The sequence below is a fragment of the Cetorhinus maximus genome, chromosome 4 (genome assembly GCF_964194155.1).
Source record: "Cetorhinus maximus chromosome 4, sCetMax3.hap1.1, whole genome shotgun sequence".
In the NCBI taxonomy this organism is placed as follows: Eukaryota; Metazoa; Chordata; class Chondrichthyes; order Lamniformes; family Cetorhinidae; genus Cetorhinus; species Cetorhinus maximus.
Window position 1 is genome coordinate 7,787,894 of NC_135882.1, and position 19,350 is coordinate 7,807,243.

The window sequence follows — 19,350 nt, forward strand, 5'->3', positions numbered from 1 at the left end:
AAATCTTGACAGATATAAAATATGACTACCTTGATAGTTAAAATGAGGAATGGGGAAGTGTTCTATGCAAAATAGAAGTGAGATCGTAGGCAACATCTCTTTTCTGTGGTGGCATGGGTGGGGTGAATTAGGAATTTAGATTCTTGTACCTGCAAAAAAAAACTGATGAAAGTTCAGCAATCATTAGGAAATTAAGTAGTAAATTATTGAGTCAGATTTTTGCCAGTAGAAATTGATATAGCAGATACCTTTTTGTGTTTGACATTTCTTAATCTTAGAATTCTACACTGTACACTTTACTTCAGTTTGTGTACTTTGTACACTAATTTAGGTTCTGGACCAGGTTATTTCAACTAATTTTTGAATACTTGGTAGCCAGCAAGCAAAAACTTGCCTGTTAATGATCGAAATCTCCTTATTGGCTAATACAATATTTCATTTATCACCTTCTATGGATGTGTTGGATTTCTCCTCTTTGTAAAATCTTCCAGCCTCGTTATTGTGAAATATGTGGAATACTGTGCATTGGTGTGAATGAAATCTGTATCCATTCAGTAAGGTTGAAAATCACTCGTATTGTAATACTGTCAGCATATCATAACACTGTAATGGGCGTAATTCAACATTTCATTACTGATTTTTAAAAATTCCTTTTGTATCTTTTTCATGCACGTTCTGCAGACGACCCGACTTATGCATGAACCATCATCGGGAAACTTACATCTTCAAAGCCATCGCTCAGCCTTCCATTCCGACAGTGAGGACCAAGTTAGACGAACTTACAGGTTAGAGTCAGTGGAAGTGTTTTTACAGCTTGTTCCCATGTATTAGAGACTTGCTGATAGGTTCAGGTTTGTTTGTTTGTCTTATCTTATTTTCCACTGTTCTCTTAAAAGAAAAAAAGAGAGTCCTTTTTTTAGCTGGAAAGAAAGATAGGTATTTACGTAGCGGCCTACCAATTGTGAAGGATCGGATCAGGTATTGGCCAAGTCACTCATTATGGATAAGACCTTTAGTGTTAATCTTGGCTCCATGGTAACATCCTTGCCTCTGAATCAGAAGGTCACGGGTTAGAGTCAGGATTTGACCACATAACTGCGTCAAGTTTCAACTACATTGTCCGAAGAGATGTTAGAAAAATCCTATTGCACTACTCAAGAAAGAGCAGAGTTGTTCTCCAGGTAAACCAACAGTAGAAGATGCTAGAACCACACAGCTTATGTGGAGGGAGCAGCCAGATAATGTTTCCTTCTAAATGGTGTCCCAACCAACATTTGCCCAATCGAGGTTCAACTTCTTTTGGAACAGCAGCACCACCACTCTTAATTCCTGCCAGATCAGCAGGCGGGTCACTCCAGTTGTACCACTGGAGATGTAGCTGACCACTTGGTCTCATGATGCCTTTCTGGGATTTGGGATGGGGAGTAATGCCATGGAAAAGCAACAAACAGAAGTCTGATCCTGTTGCGCTTCCACCCCCTTGAAGGTTCAGAGGAATTTCAACCTGTCTGTGTTTAAATCAGTGCAGCATCAAGTACAAAATGTAAATGAAAGGCAACAACATGAATTTTTAAGTAGATAAGTGGTGACGTTTTTAAAGTCCAATTACAGTGATACCAGGTATACATTAATCCTTCAGTGTTGGTCACAACTGTGTTTACTCTTGTTTTTTTAAATTCATGTTTGACCCTGTTTTTAGAACTTGCTGCCCCTCCTGACCACCATCTGAAGTAATAGGAATCTCAAACCTGGAATATATAATCCAGAGTGTCACCCATGCTGATTGTTTTCTCCATCATTCTCAAAAAAAAATTTCTCCTCATCTTTGCTTGGTACTGTGCCTGATGCCTCACCTGACTGGTTCCATGGGCCTAGCCATGCCCATAGTTCATTCTGTATTGTTTACTCATTAATGTGATGGGACCTCTTGCCTATAACAAAGGCCTGTCCTTAAATCAACTACTATCATTTTTGTGAGAGTGGCACCAGTTAATCATGTTCAATTTTCTCCCTGTGCTGCCTTAAAGTTCTCTAAAACAAGGATTCCTTTTGTCGATTGATACTCCTTGAAGCTAAATAATGTATTTGCCTTTGAAGAATGCTGATGACTGACTCTCTTCCCCTTCATTTCCCAGGTGTGAGTTCTGTACCAAAGGTTTCAAGAAATCAAGCCATCTGAAGCAACATGTACGTTCTCACACAGGTGAAAAGCCCTTCAAATGCCTGCAGTGCAGCCGATGTTTTGTATCCTCAGGAGTTTTGAAAGCACATCAGCGAACACACACAGGTATTGGTTTGAGCAAATTGGCAAAAAAGAAAGAATTTTTGTTTATAATGCCTTTCATGACCTCAGGACATCCCACCTAAATATGTTAGACCCTGTAATGTTTACTTCTCAGGCTCTGCACGAGCCTGCAAACCAAACTGTTCTCTGTGCAAGCATCTCCCACTCAAACAAATTGGAAAATAAAATTAACGCAGCCAACTTTGGTGATTTTTTGTTTTGGTAATGGGTTTGCTGGTGGACAGTGTTTGTTTCAGGCATGTCATTGAGCAGTTGGTGGGCAGGGTGTCTGCACAACGCACCAGTTGTTGTTGAGTTGGCCTGATTTGGTTCTTGTGGTTTGGACCTTATTAACATTGGTTAGCAGAATTGGAGTTGCTAGCACTAATCGTGTTCCTTACAGGCAGTTTGCCGATTGGGAGGGTGGGAAATCTGTTAAGGCAACCGATCTTGATGGGCCTCCGGCAGCCCCCTAAAAGGTAGGGCTGTAAGTGTCAAAGTGGAAGGGAGCAGTGGTTTGCAGTGTCAGAGATTTTTTTTTATTTGTAGTGCCCACAGCAGCAAGGAGATCAAATAGTGAAGTTCATAATGCTCAGAAAAAGACCTATGCAATAGTAAAAATGAGCATCAGACCTGCTTCCAACTTTAATGCAGGGAATGAGTCCGTTAAATATTGTTAGAAATTGCTGCCTCCCACTTTTGCTGCCCATGGTTTGTGCATGAGGTGTTGAATTGGTGGTAGAGACAGAAATGGCATTGGATCCTTGTGCTGTATCACCTGAGCCCAATTTTCACACCTTGCCTGTTCCTGGTGGGACCTCTGGCCAACTAGATTGAGGTTCACCTGAAAATTGGGGTGAGTGGATGATCAGTAGGAGATCAGTGGGTCGGTCCTCTGCACATTTTTGGTCCCACTGTCATCCTGGCTTTAGCTGGAAATCAAGTGATAGCAAGGCATAAATTGCCCCAGTTTGTCTGTACAATTTGAATCAAACGTACTGAGAAATTAATTTATTTATAAAAAATTCAGAACCAATCAAACACTTATCTGAACAGAACTGCTTGTCGCTCTCACTTGGAAACCAAACTGAGACAAAATGACTAATATCTTTCTGGCAATCAACTAGGTGGAAGCAGGTTTAATAACTTCTGAAAGGGAAGTGGATCAATCTGCTGGCTATGGAGAAAGCAGAGGAGTGAGACTAATTGGATAGCTCTTTCAGAGCGCTGGCACAAGCATGATAGGCTGATTGGCCTCCCCCCCCCTGTGCTGCATGATTTTGGATTTTAACCCCATGTAGTGTGACTACACATTAATAATGTCAACACCAGCTTCACTGTCATCAGTCATTTTGATTCCACTGATGTAGCATATTTTAACATTTATAGATATCTGGAAATATGTCTCTCATATGTTTAAAGGTATCAAAGCTTACAGATGCAATGTTTGTGATGCCACCTTTACTACCAATGGGAGCCTTACAAGGCACATGGTAATTCATACCAGTCTGAGACCTTTTAAGTGCCCGTTCTGCGATGACACTTTCCGAACATCACTTCACTGCAAGAGGCACATGAAGATTCATCAAGTAACGGTAGGAGTTGGAGGTATGGAGTGCTTTGTCTCAGAACACTAAGCCGTACTCAGTTTTATTTAAAGAAAGGACTGACAGTGAAATTTTCATCATCTGCTCTCCTTATTTCCACACCCTTCAATGAAACAAATCAGATTCCGAGGGGGCTTGACAAGGTAGATGCTGAGAGGATGTTTCCCCAGGACGTAGAACCTTGAACTAGGGCCCACAGTCTTAGGATAAGGTTTTATTCCTTTAAAACTGAGATGAAGAGGAATTTCTTCAGGGCTCTTAGAGGGTTATGAATCTTTGGAATTCTCTAATCCCAAAGGGATGCAGATTATCAGATTTTTGGACCCTAAGGGAATCCAGGGATAAGGGGATCAAGCAGGAAAGTGGACTTGAGGTTGAAAATCAGCCACGATCTTATTGAATGGTGGAGCTGGCTTGAGCGAGCATATGGCCAAATGATCCAATTTTTATATTCTTCATTATTCTTGAAAATGTGACACCTATCTTAAGCAAAACTAGCATTTATTTTTTTTCTTCTTTCGTGGGATGTGGGCTTTGCTGGCAAGGGCAGGATTTATTACCTATCCCTAATTGCCCTTCAGAAGGTGGTGGTGAGCCGCCTGCATGAACCACTGCAGTCCATTGAGTGTAGGTGCACTCAGTGCTATTAGGAAGAGAATCTCAGGATTTTGATCCAGCAACAGTGAAGGAATGGCGATATATTTCCAAGTCAGGATGGTGAGTGGCTTGGAGGGGAACTGGCAAGTGATGGTGTTCCCATACATCTGTTGCCCTTACCCTTCTAGGTGGTAGAGGTCGTGGGTTTGGAAGGAGCCTTGGTGAGTTGTTGCAGTGCAATCTCTATATAGTACACGCTGCTGCCACTGTGTGTTGGAGGCGGAGGGAGTGAATATTTAGTTTGGTGAATGGGGTGTCACAAAACATGCCTGCTACAAAACTTCCATGTTTGGTTGTGATTACTTGTGCTCTGGAGCTTGCAATGCTTCAATTTACTCATCCATATCATCATCCCATTTAACTGCTATTACAATTAATCTGATTACGCCAATATTCACTCCCCTGGTTTAATACTGGCTAAGTCATATTACTTCCTTGCCAGGCAAGCATTTTCAAAAATTTCTCCCACTTTCAAAATGGATTGTAGGAACCAGGAGAAAGAAGCAGCAACAGGATAGTTAATTGAGTTTAGGGTTTTTTCCAATGGTTGGTGAAGAATGGAAAAGAAGTGGAAAAATGGATGCCAGCACCTCATGTTGGGTGCTGTTTTTAATTTTAATTAAAATTGATTTAAAGAGCTTTTGTGGTTAGGATTTCCACGTAAGTAATAAAGGTAATTTTGAGAGTGTTTATTACTGTAATAAATATTTCAGCGTTGAACTGTAAACCAGTCAACTTGTGGTGACCCATCATTTCCCTGGACCTGTTGGCAGTCTACACTTCAGATGATTTCTTCATTGAGAGTGGAATCTATTTCAAGTATGATACAAATTCTTCTCTTTCTTTGTCTTATCATCCAGATGAAGAAGATGAAAATCTGGAAAGGCCTGTTGTGCGAAGGTCACGGGTTGGCATCATCACGTTTACAGAAGAGGAGACAGCGGAACTGGCCAAAACCGAAACGCGGTTAGACGCCACAGTCTCGGAAAAAGTATTAGTCCAATCGGCAGCAGAGAAGGACCGGGTCAGTGAGATCAAGGATAAGAACACAGAGGTGGAGGAGGAGCCGAAACATGCAAACCAATGCTCATTTTGCACAAAGAGTTTCAAAAAGCCAAGTGACCTAGTTAGGTGAGAATTGACTTGTTTTCAGTTTAGCTTTATTGTATGCAGCCCATTTTCTCTGCAGATGATTCTCTCCTCTCTCCCCTTCTCTTCTCCTTTTGACATTGGACTTTGCTACGCAAACGTATGTCTAATTGCCCAGTTGACTCGACAGCAATCTTGTCTTTGATTTTGAAAAGTTGTGGGTTCAAATCCTGCTTTAAAAGTTTAATCCCCGCTCCAGGATTTCAGCATATAATCCAAGCTGACACTTCAGTATAATATCCGATCTGACAGTTACAATGGTTCAGGTGGAAGTTAAAGGTCCAATGGTCAATTGAAGAAATGAGGAACTCTCCTGGAGACCCAGTTAGTGTTTGTCTTTCAACTAATGCCATTAAAAAAATTAATCTCATTGCTGTACATAGGATTTAGCTGCCCTTAAAATGGCACAATGCTTGCATCGCAGTAGTTCAAAGTAATTTGTTGTATGCAAACTACTTGGGAGGTCAAATGAGGCATTTTTATGTAAATCCAGATGTGTCTCTTTTTGAATGGTAGTGTGTGTTTGTGCCCTGCAACACCTTAATTTTGGGGGAGAGGGACTAAGCAGTAAGTGAGGTACTTCCTCACTGTGAGGGAAGGATAATTTAAAGGCATCTACTTGCATTGTTGTCAGCCTATGTCCAGTTATGGGAGACAGCTGCTTGTTCACCCACTCAATGTAATAGAGCATGGTATTGGGGGGAACATAATAAAGTGATCACTGGCAGATGGTTTTAAATCCAGACCAAACTGATGGAATAAAACTCTGATTATCTTTTTATGTGGTTGTGTAGTCCTACATAAAATGAGTTTGGGGAATTTTAGTCTAGTTCCTGGTTTTATGAGTTCACTGCATAAAATTGATGCTGATTTGACATCAGTTGGAATAAGTTGTTTGTTCATGGGATGTGGGTGCCGCTGGCAATGTCAGCATTTATTGTCCATCCCCAGTTGCCCTTAAGAAGATGGTAACGAACTGTTTTCTGTCCATGTGGTGTAGGTTGTCAGTTGCATGGAGCTTGTAGGAACAGAATAGACAGACTCTTAAAATGCACCTAACTGATCTGTGCCGAATGTGTGACTTTTGCTTAAAACTAAGTGACAAAATGGAAAGCACTCCACTCCCAAGTATTGAGGTTGATTAGGCGAAAACAAAACCCATACAAAAATGTGGAGAAAAATTATTTTCATCAACAGACTTATGACACTCTGGAATAATGTTCTCTACTATTTAGAATTCTTTTTATGAATTTGGAATATGCTACAGGATGGGCTCCCAGTTTGCATACATCACAAAATTATCTCGATCGCAAATTTAAAAAAAAAGTTTAATCAATGGTAGATTGAGAAAGTGTTGGCCTCTGAACCTCCTTTTTAAGAATTAATATAGAAATTTTCACCTGAGAGACTGATGCTGAAGCAGATGCTAACATTACAGTGATAAAAGTATCCCGATGTCAGGCATAGCTTTGTCTTAAAAATGAATATTTAAGACAAATGTAGTTTTGAGTAGTTGTGGAGACTCCTTGGCCGGGATTTTCCGGCCCTGTTGCGGGCGGGACTCGCCGCGGGTGAGGCAGCGCCCCAGCCAGAACTCCGTTAACTTGCGGTGGGACCGGAAGATCCCGGTGGCGGGCGGGTGCGGAAAATCCCACCCCTTGTCAAACCTTTTCCATTCTCTCCCTCTTCCTTTTTGTTGCTATAGTTATAATCGTTTACATTTTTCCCAATTCTATACGTACATTCTAACTTACTTTTCCTGATTCACTTATTTCTTATCCCTTTTATTACCTGCTTTATTTTCCCTCCCTGTTTTTACTGTCTCTTTAGAGTTGGGAGCATTTTTCAAAACAAACTCAAGCTTTCATTCGTGAAAATCTGACTTTCAGCCAATTGAAACCTCTAAAGTCTAAAACAAACAAACTCTCCAATACCCAAAGATAGCACTTGGGAAACCCTGTGCTATCCATCAATATTTAAACTGTCTTTATTGCTGTGATATCCTCCATGGTTTCAGTATCCTGTGGGAAACATCAAAAAGTCAAATCTTGGTGTAGAAATGTTAAGCGGCACTGAGCGCATGTTAATTACATAGATGTTAGCCTGCTTAATTGGCTTGATATGTAAAACAAACTGTTGATAAAATATGTATTAATATTTTAAAATTCACATGCTTCTTTAATTTATATTTGCCTAAGATAATTTAGTACCTGAACATCAATATTGCCATCGTAGTGGACAAGTTAATCTGTAATTATCTCTGTTCTTCAGACCCAATAAAATGATTGTAATGTTGAACATTTCCAGTTTAAAAAGAAATTGAAAAATAAACTAAATTAGAGGGAAAAGAGCAAAACTCTTCTGCAAATTGCCCGATAAAGTTCTGTGATATTCCCCCACCCACTCGTCTTTCAAAGTAAGACTACCTCATTTGTTCTCGCTCTTAAGCAGGACTGTGCTATAGACTTCTGCCTGTCAGGGCTAGTTAGAGGAAACCAGTACTAGTTTGACTGGGGGTCCAAAGTTCCTCACCTGCGTGCCTCGTAGCACCTGTTTCACTGCTGACCATGCAAGCTTCAACCTAGAATAAGCAAGAGTGGCCCTGAGGCCCCTCTTGCCCTTCTTGTCCCTTTGCACTGTTTCCGAGGGGCCAGAAACTAAAGTTGATTGAAACCGGGCCATCCAGGATCACCAGTACAGACAAACAACTTTAAGCATATAGTCCTACAGCAAAGAATGAGGGCAATTCTGCCCAGTGTACCTATGCCAGCTCATTGTAACAGCTATTTAATTAGACCCTGCACACTTCCCCTGCCATTTTCCCCATAGTCTTGCAAAGTTTATTTTTCTTTTTGTTTGTGTATCTATCTATATGTTTTCCCCCTCCAAATAAGCCAGAATAATGATTTTTGCTGCGATGCTCACCTATAGACTGTGGGATGAATCCAGCACAGTCAGAGAAAATGAATTGGTTGCAATTGCAATTCCTAGAGTTGCACAACACAAACTGCTTCCAATTTGACAGCAATTGCCGGTTGCGTTCAGTGAGTGCCCTCGTGTCCTGATCAGATTTCTCTTAGAATTGGCACTTCTACCCTGTAATTTTGTAGTTTCCCTGCACATGGGCATGAATGCGCATCTACTGTTTGCAGATATTCTGACTTGTGCATATAAGGTTTTCGAAATGCAAAGTTATAGTTTGCCGTGTCGTCCCACATTGCGCTCCTCTTCTGATTGATTTTCTGATTTAACTTTCCTCCAGTGGTTTCTGACTTCCTTTTGATCCTTATCAGTAATTTTCCTGCACCTGTTTCATCCCCATCTACTGTTTTCTGTGCAGTGTTACTCCTTCCATTTGATTGTGTTTCTGAAGCCCATGATATGCAGCGTGAACAGAATTGCTACTGATGATATTGTATTTTGACTGCTGAGGTTATAAATCTATCTAGCTTCTTCTGGAGCCATGTCAGCAACGGTCCAGAATAACTTGCCCAGCCTCCTCCCCTGTTATCATAGCTCCACAGTAGTCTGGGTGTGTCTGACATTTACCCCAGCTACTTCCACAGCTTTCTCTAAGTCTATCTTAGCTTCTTGACTGGTGTTAAGTTTTGCAACATGGACTTGCCAATGTGAGACTGGTTTCTTACATTTTACACACTCCCATGAAACGGGGGGAGTTTTTCAACAAATATATTTTAAAATGATATAACACTGTGCCCGACCTAATAGCTATCAGATTGATTCAAAGCTCTTAAATCTTCAGACTTCTGTCACTTTATTCTATGTTTTCAAATACTAAATATTTTCTAAAATTGGAAATATCCACCATTGATCATTTAAATAGAGCTGATAAAACATGTCTTTTCATCCTACCTAGACATATACGAATCCATACTGGAGAGAAGCCATTTAAGTGTGATGAATGTGGAAAGAGTTTTACAGTCAAGTCGACACTGGACTGTCATTTAAAAACCCACACAGGTTAGTGATGGTTTTTCCATTAAGTTATTGCAGAGAGGGAGAATATTGGAAGCCATGCCGGATGATGGGAACCATAAAACAGGGAGGCAATTTACCAGAAAGCTTATATTTGCAAACGTAAAACTAATTGTTCATCTTGTTTCAGTTCTCATTGCCCTTCAAATCAGCTACATTCATAGGTTTTTTTGTGTCCGTTATGGTGAAGAGCATGATCCAGTGTAGTATGCATAGATGTGTAATAAAGCTCCTTGTACTCTGTCCCAACACTAAGGCTGAGACCAAATCTCCAAGCGGCATCCTCTACTTCAGCAGTGTGGCATATTTCATTTTCCATACCAACCATCCTGTGTTCTCTCTCTGCGTAAAAGGGGGAATATTGTGGACCTTTGCCAGTAGGAACTGGGTTGCTTGCCTACTCATAAGACCATCACAACCAGCAGACACCGAGGGTTTCACCCATTCAATCAGTCTCGGCCAGACTTGAATTGACATGTAAGAGATGAAAGACCATTGTCTAGCAGAGTACACATGCCCAGTTTCTACGTATTTGTAGACTTAATTCTAAACGGGTATTGTGGCTTGCGTTTAAGCTTTAAACCTACAAGCCACGTTTGCTTATTGCACAGATACAACTATATAAGGAGGCTTGTTTGAAGGTAATGAGATTGGACAGTTTCACTGCAAAATTTTGCGCGCTAATAATTTCTTGCAAGCAGAGAGGGAAGTTTTCACCTTCAGTGCTTCTGGTGCCAAGCTTCATGAGTTAAGAGTGCTAGTTGCACTGCTCATGCTTTCAATCATTAAAATTTAAATGGATGGAAAATTGGGAGCAATGTACGAACAGTTTTCTGCTACCCACTTGCCAATACCTGAAGCTGAGGTTTGAAGATTTAAAACTTGCCTCATGGTGAAATATAGCAGGTACTTGAATGCTTGAAATTGAAAGCAAGTGGATGCTTTGTGAAACTGCCACTTCAGATTACCTTCGTGTCGATAAGTGGGTCGTGAACTTAATTTGTCAGTTGCCATTTTTTTGAAATGAAGTGAAGGATTCAGCCGTGTTTTGGGAAACTTAACAAATGGACTGAGGTGCAATCAGCAACCAGGCTGAACTGTCACATTTTGATTTAATATCCCATAAAGTGTGGTATGATTACTGCACCAGCCTCAACTTATTATGGACAGCCAGTTCTTTCAGGAAAAAGATAAAAGCAAGGCTCCTCATTTAAAAAAGAATGAAGAATAACTGCATCTTCGCATTGCTACCAGTAAAAGCTCACTGGCGATGCATTTCTATTTGATAAAGTTTAGGAATGTGCTAGTGGTTGTGGCAGTACCAGTATGATTGTTGAATTACGCTGTTCAATTTCACTTGGAAGAACTGATTAATGGGTGCAATTTCAGGGTGATTGCTAAACATTTCGTTCAATAGTCAGACCAGAAGTAAGCCCATCAAAATTAAACCATCTTGAAACTGCAAGCAAAGCATGGCATGTTCCAGTGTATGCTTGAACGTTTTGGTGATATTTTGTAATATTTATAGTAATAGAATAAATTGTACGACCTTCATTAAAACTGATTTTGGGTGTACAATATATTGTCTCAAATGTGAATGGGTGTATTGATGGAGAGAAACTATTCCTGACTCTGGGGAGTTCAGAACCAAGGGGCATAATAGAGCCACTCCATTTAGGTGTGATGCCAGGAAGCACTTCTCACACTAAGGGATGTGGGAATCTATAACTCTCTTCCCCCAAAAATCTGTTTACAAAGAATGTACCGCACAAACAGACAATTTGTCTAACAGATTCCTCCTGTTTATGCACCACATGAGCCTCCGTCTGCTCCTTTTCAGCTAACCCAGTCAAGAAAACCTTCCATTCCGTTTTGCTGTATGTTGATTTGCTTCCCCTTAATTTATTTTTGATTTTGTTTGTTGTTTTTGGCTGATACAGCTTGGCCCCCGCACACAGTGGAGTATGCCTTAACTCATTCACATTTAAGCAAAACCACACAATTGCAGCGATTACTCAAGAAAAATGGAATGTTTCTCAATCCTTCAAAAGCCAGCTCTAAAACCAAGTTAAAGTTTGGGGTCAATTGAAAATTCCAAATCTGTGATTGATCGATTTTTGTTAGACAAGAGTATTCAAGGTTATGGAACAAAAGCACCATAAGTGGAGTTAAGATACAGATGGGCCATGATCAGATTGAATGACGGAACAGGCTCAAGGGGTTGAATGATTGCCTCCTGTTCTTATGAAGTGAATTGCAAGTTTGGTTCCTGGACCATAAAAATACAGGGTGACCAGTTCAACTGCCCAACCCATGGTGTTTTAAAAAAAATCAATGTTGCCTCTTTTACACACTATGCCTCGCTGCTATAGGATTTAGAAGTCTGCAACAGTTATTTCCCTCCCTCCACCATGCATCTACCGAATGCAGGCCTGGAATCATGCGGGGCTTCATTGACCTAGGGAAAATCTGGGATCGGGGTGCAGACATAGGGACTTGAAGGAAGATCAACTCTTTTTAATTCATTTTACAAGATGTGGGTATCGCTGGCTGGTTCAGCATTTATTACTCATCCCTAATGCCCATGAGGTGGTGGTGAGCTGCCTCTTGAACCACTGCAGTCCATGTGGCATAGGTACACCCACAGCACTGTTAGGGAGGGAATTCCAGGATTTTGACCCAGTGACAGTGAAGGAACGGCGATATATTCCTAAGTCAGGATGGTGAGTGGCTTGGAGGGGAACTTCCAAGTGGTGGTATTTCCATGCATCTCCTGCCCTTGTCCTTTTAGATGGTAATGGTTGTGGGTTTGAAAGATGCTGCCTAAGGAGCCTTGTTGAGTTTCTACAGAACATCTTGTAAATGGTATACACTGCTGCCACTGCGTTGGTGGTGGAGGGAGGGTTTGTTTGTGGATGAGGTGCCAGTCAAGTCGGCTGCTTTATCCTGGATGGTGTCAAGCTTCTTGAGAGTTGTGGGAACTGCACTCATCCAGCTAAGCAGAGAGGTTTCTATTACACTCCTGACTTGTACCTTGTAAATGGTGGACAGGCTTTGGGGAATCAGGAGGTGAGTTTCTCGCAGCAGGATTCCTAGCCTCTGACCTGCTCTTGTAGCCACAGTATTTATATGGCTAGTCCAGTTCAGTTTTGGTCAATGGTAACCCCCAGGATGTTGATAATGGGGATTCGGCAACGGTTATGCCATCGAATGTCAAGGGCGGATAGTTAGATTCTCTCATGTTTGGAGATGGTCATTGCCTGGCACTTGTGTGGCGCAAATGTTCTTGCCACTTGTTAGCCCAAGCCTGGATATTGTCCAGGTCTTGCTGCATTTGGACATGGACTGCTTCAGTACCTGAGGAGTCGCAAATGGTGCTGAACAATGTGCAATTGTCAGCGAACACCCCCATTTCTGACCTTATATTGGCATAGCCCTTGTATATTCCAAACCTAATTGGATCTATTTTCAGGTGTAAGCATCTTGCTTACAAAGAGTTCTGGTGTCTTATTTAAAGTCCAGCAATAAAACCTAAGAAGTCAGATTTGACACTCAGTTCACATCTCTGCTAGCATACAAACATACAGATCAGGAGTAGGCCATTCGGCCCCTCGAGCCTGCTCCGCTATTCGGTAGGATCATGGCTGATCTGATTGTGGCATCAACACTTTCCTGCCTACCCCCGATAACCTTTTGACTTCCTTGTTAGTCAAGTACTGCCACTGATGCTTCATGAGTGTAGTTGTGAGAATGTTTTGAATGTGTTTTTCAGTCGATAGCGGAGTTTTACTTGGAGCTGGTGTACTTGGTCACAGCCTTTGTCCCTTCTGACACGGCGTGCTTAGCCAGTCCCCTGGCAGCAACAGAAGCACAGTGGTCTGGATGTCCCAGGAGCTGATGGTCCTGCTCTTGTTGTAATGGACCAGGCGGGTAGCTCATTCGTGATGTGCTCGAAAATATCATTCACAAACAAGTTCATGATGCTTATAGCCTTGGAGGAGATGCCAGTGTTGGGGTGAACCTGCTTCATCAGTATGTAGATGGAGTAACTCTCCTTCCTCGACCTTCGCCACTTCTTCGCGCCCTTTGCTGCAGGTTTCTTTAAGGCTTTCTTTGCTCCTTTCTTGGGAGTTGGTTGATTCAGATTATGAATCACCTTCTAATGATATAGTTAAAGCACTTGCACCTGAAATGTATCAGAAAAGGGCGCCTGGTGCAAATTTACCAGTGAATCCTAGAGATTTCGTCCAGGGCTGAATTTGAGCAGATGTCAGATTCAAACTTGCCCTAGCACAAAATTCTCTGTATTTTCCTTAGGATGTGAGCTTTAGACAATATCTACCTTTGTGTCAATGAGGTAAGAATGCAGTAAGTAATTTTAGCCATTGCTGGGAAGTATTGAAAGCAGCTCTGAAAATAGCTGGTGATATCCTTTGGTGAGAAGTATTCATCTGATGGAATGGTACGGAAGGGGGCAGAATCACTTACACTGGCCAAGAAATTCTGCACATTTCTTAAACCCCCCTCAATCAAGATGAACTGATTTATAAATATGTGAATAATTCATGATAGGGCTGTATCATTTATGAAGTTGACAGGAAAGTTAATAGCAAAATTAGAAAATTCAACGTCTCACATTGTAAGATCATAGTTCTTTGGCAATGATGTTTAAATATTTGGGCATCTTATCAGTTTCCATTTTGGGTGTGCATATGTTTCTGCTCTTTTTTTTAAAATGATACGGAAATGTACTTTTGCATTTTTGAAATTCAGGTCAGAAACACTTCAAATGCCACGTATGTAGCTCTCCCTTCTCGACAAAAGGTAGCCTAAAAGTTCACATGCGACTGCACACTGGAGCAAAGCCTTTTAAGTGCCCGCATTGTGATGTGCGTTTCCGGACTTCAGGACACAGGAAAAGCCACATACAATCCCACTTTAAGCCCACCTCACTGCCAAAGAAAGTCCGGAAGCCTGTAACACGTCAATCAACTGAGAGCTTACAGCCTGTAAACTTGTTGACTACTGCAAATGTTTACATCACTAACAATGGAGTTCTCACCAGCCAGTTTGATCAGAACCTTCTCCAACAGGGATTAGTTGGACAAGCTATTCTTCCTGTCTCTGTGTCAGGTAATGTTTTTACTCATTAACCATTTCAATATTTTAGCATTTCTTAATTGCATTTATCACAACCAAAAAGTATCGTGGATAAGTTCATAGAATGAGGCAGCACAGAAGGAGACCATTTAGGTCCATCATACTTGTTCCAGCAGTTTGAAGGACCTACCTAATTAGCCCCATAGCCCTGCAGCTTTTTCCCCTTGGAATATTTATCCAGTTTCCTTTTTAAAAAAAATTATTGTTGAACCTACTTCCATTGCCCTTTTAACAGTGCATTGCAGATAACTTGTTGCGATTTGAATGAAAAATTCTTATCATTTCCCCCCTCTGGTTCTTAATTTTTGGCTCATTTCAAAAAAATTATCCATGAATCTTTTCCACAAACACATGTACAATGACAAATGGGAAAAGACCCCCCTTGTCCATTCAACCCGTCCTGCTCAACTCTGATACCTTGTGCATCACTTACATACACTCCCCACCCCACCCAAAACCATATATATGTATGAATATCCTCATCAGGGTGAATGAGCATCTTTGACCTATTTGGTGAAGTAGATCCATGTTTGGATTTGCAAAAACAATTACCAGAAAAGGACTAATGATGATCTTCATATTCATAAATTTCCTCCTTCATTAAAGGGACAGTGGTGTAATTTGAATTGTAATGCTAAATGTGAAGGAATCTTGCCCAGCCATTCACATCAGCATTTTTTTTAACTTTAGTTTTCCATAAACTCCCTTGACAGATTTATTACCATGCCCAGCATAACAAAACCCGCACAAATTGTCCATTTATATTTTTACCAAATCTTTTTAATGAGCTTAATAAGGAGATCTGGCACAAATACCTTCTTACTCTATTTGTTACGCATTGCTCAAAAATAACCCTAATGCACAGTATGAATAAAGCACCTGCTTAGCTTTGCTTCTAGGATTATAATTTTTTGTGCCTAATCTGACCCTTGAATAATCTTACATCAACAAATTTGGAGACCCAGCCACAGTTTGGCATCAGCAGGAGCTATAAATGTGGCTCTTAACACAAGTTAACTTTTAGCACACCTTAAAGACACCCAGGATGAAGAGGAGTCTGTTTGTTCCATCACTTTATTTCACGATTGCTAATGTAGCCCAGTGTAATACAGTTGTAAACATAATTAACAAACAGAATACATGTACCCAGTTGATTCAGTGTAATTTATTTTGGAATACAACGTCACATGCTTCAACTGGACATCACAGAAAGTAACACTGAGTTTCAAAGATTATAGTGCATCCTTGGCAAAGCTAAGCTTTTGATGTCTGTGTGGATATGTTAACAGGTTCCAATTATCTGCTTGCCTTTTGATCGTGCTAAGCTATGCCTGAATAAACTTTAATAATTTAAACATTTTAAGATGCATTGGGCCGGAACTATTATTTTAGGAGGTGGGTTGGGAGGGGTGGGAAGCATATAGCTGGTGCCAGTAGAGCTGGTGAAGCATCAAGAGTTGAAAGTTTGGTTTGGTCTGCTGCTGGTGACACAATGTCCGTCAGATAAGCACTGTTGGGAAATGCTTAAAGTCAATGCATTTATTTGGGTAAATCAGGTCTATTTTCAAGCTGGCTTCAATGTACAATATCTATAATCTATTCATTTCAGCTTTATGATTTGCTTGTGATCACATTAATATTTTTGGTCTTTGACTATTTCATATTTTGCACCCGTGCACTAGCTTTTAGTGATAGTTGTACATTGATATCTAAATCCTTTGGCAACAGCTTTCAGCCTCTCTCATTTTAAAAAGAAACACACTGATTTGTCTTTCTTGGATCCAACAATATCTATTAATTTCAATTAAGCTTTATGGAATGTTACTGCAATTCCATTAATACTTTTAATCTTTGACCAAAATAATTTTACATCCATTTATCAAGCACCAAATCTGTTAGCTGCAGCAAACACTTGATCAATTTTAATGCATTTATTACATTCTGTACCACTTTGCTCACTTAATAACCTGTTTGCGTACTTGGATTTATTTGGCAGCCGGAGGTGATTTGACATTGTCACTTACAGATGCCAGCTTTGCCACTCTCGAGGGAATACAGTTGCAGCTTGCTTCCGCTAACCTGGTTGGGCAGAATGTCCAGATCTCCGGCATTGATCCCAGCAATATAAACAACATCACACTACAGGTATAGTGTGTGTCATCACTGTTGCTTTGATGAATTTCAATGATGTAGATTGTTTTTCATTACAGGGCTGTCATTAACAGCGCAACCAAGTTCTATTACTATGAGGTGCTTGATTTAAATATTGGAACCTTGCATTTCATGTTTGAGAGCATGTAACAAGTAGAGGTGCCTCAAAGTTTGGTGAGGCGAGAGTGTTGGGGGGGTAGTGGAGATACATATAATATTGCGCTTCCAGCCTCATTATCATCAAACCAACAGGCTGCGCAGAGGACTTAAAGAAGGGGCTGCTCTTAGCGTAACAGCCCCGGGTAAGTCCTTTAAAGAAGGCACAGGACTTTGGATAGCGGGAGCCAATATTGGAGAATGGGTAGGGGAGCAATGGCTGGCAGTGGCTCGTGTGGTTTGATTGTGGAGTTGAAAGAAACACTGCTGCCCCTCCCAACTTCACATTGAGGTATTTTAAACACTTACCTTGTTGATTGTGGCCTGCAGCGGCCCTTTTAAGGCTGCATGTATGCCTGATTTTCCTGAACACCGGCTTCAATCAGGGCAACACAATTTTGCAGTGAGAGCCTCAACCGGATGCCAGGCCCTTCATTCTTATATGGAACGAGGATAATGCCTGTTTCAGACTTGGATCGTCGATGATTAATTTTCTCCCCTACAGCAATATAGCAAGTGTCTCACTTCTGACTCATAATGAGTGTGTCCTTCCTGCCTGCAAGCCATATTTGAGGCCTAAACACCTGAAAAGCGGCATTGCACCATACAGTTTACAGGCCAGATATCTCTAAGGCAGGGCTTCCCAAACTGGGTCATAAGACAAAATGCTGGGGTCGCAAGCTCCGAGGCATCAATGGCTGTTGTGGAGCTCCAATCGAGTGTTAACAGCTGAGAGACCCCTTTAAATCCTTGTGTTTTTTTTAATGGTGTGCGTTACTTAAAAGTTTGGGAAGCACAGCTTCACCAGCCACATTCAGCATGCACAGGCAACTTAGTCAGCAATAACACCTTGTATTTATATAGCACCTTTAACGTAATAAAACATCTCAATGCGCTTCTCAGGAGCATCATAAAGCAAAATTTGACACCAAGCCACATGAGATATGAGGATGGCCAAAAAAGCTTGGTCAGGCTTTAAGGAGCATCTTCAAGGAGGAATGAGTGGTCGAGAAGTGCAGAGGTTTAGGGAGGGAATTTCAGTGCATAGGGCCTAGGCAGCTGAAGGCATGGCCACCAATGGTGGTGCAATTAAAATCGGAGATGCACAGGAGGCCCGAACTAAATGAGTATAGATATCCTGGAAGGCTATGGGGGCTGGAGGAGATTAGAGAGAAAGGGAGGGCGAGGCCATGGAGGGACTTGAAAATGAGAATGAGTGTCTTAATTTTGAAACATTGCTTGATCAGGAGCTGTTGTAGGTCAGCGAGCACAGGGATGGTGGGCGGGCGTTTACATGTGTAAGGACATGGGCAGCAGAGTTAAAAGTTAACAAAAGGTAGAATGTGGAAGGTTGGCCAGGAATGCATTGGATAGTCAAGACTCGAGGTAACAAAGGCATGGGTGAGGGTTTCAGCAGTAGATCAATGTCATACATAGGCCACAACATGACACAACATACAGAAATATGACCCTACCAACCTGCCTTTTGAACTTCAAACTTTGAATTCAAAATACCTTATAGATTACAATGTAAACATTGTGTACATCTGGGTGTGGAGAGAAATAAAGGAGTTTCACTCCAAGAACATTGTACATTACCGAATCAATGGTTCTATCATCTGTTTAGTATTCTCTGTTGTACGCCAGTAGCACATGTGGCATAATAGTATTTTCTGGGCTGCTCAATCTCTCTGGTGACATCAATTGAGAGGAGCATTGACAGCAACTTACATTTTATTTGGCACTGTAACGTAGTACAATGTCCCAGTGTGCTTTATCCTGGAACCATTCTATTACAGACCATGGCAATTCATCCTTAAACCAATTTGGTAGTCACTTGAGTCCCCAACTTTGGCAAACCGGGCTACATGCACCTGATCCAATTTGATGTTGTTCTTCGATAACAGACAAGAAACAGGGCATGGTGGGCCCACGATTACCCATCCAGCTCACCTTGTGAGCCATTACCCACCAGGAGCACCAGTCATGGATTTAGCCCTTGAGTCGTCGATGGTTGAGATTTTCTGTAATTCTATTTCACAATAATTGTCCGATTCACATGGGGAAGAGTTCACCATCTTTTAGAGCAGAGAAAATTCAAGGCAGGATTTAAGGAAGGTATTCAAAATTAAGAGGGTAATAAGAGTAAATTGGGAGAAATTTTCACTTAGGAGGATTGGTAACCAGAGG

The 19,350-nt window shown here is 41.2% G+C and overlaps 1 protein-coding gene across 4 annotated transcripts in view; it reads left to right on the plus strand.

The window, feature by feature from the left end:
* LOC144679483 (zinc finger protein 236) overlaps positions 1–19,350 on the plus strand; it is a 136,175-nt gene that overhangs the window by 81,081 nt on the left and 35,744 nt on the right. For 3 of the 4 annotated variants that reach the window (XM_078539900.1, XM_078539897.1, XM_078539899.1), the window contains exons 17-23: positions 682–785; positions 2,136–2,287; positions 3,707–3,892; positions 5,409–5,679; positions 9,575–9,678; positions 14,467–14,826; positions 16,850–16,998. In XM_078539900.1, the coding sequence (XP_078396026.1) occupies positions 682–785; positions 2,136–2,287; positions 3,707–3,892; positions 5,409–5,679; positions 9,575–9,678; positions 14,467–14,826; positions 16,850–16,998 (1,326 nt within the window). The remainder of the gene's footprint in view (positions 1–681; positions 786–2,135; positions 2,288–3,706; positions 3,893–5,408; positions 5,680–9,574; positions 9,679–14,466; positions 14,827–16,849; positions 16,999–19,350) is intronic. The other variant, XM_078539898.1, reaches the window with a different exon arrangement.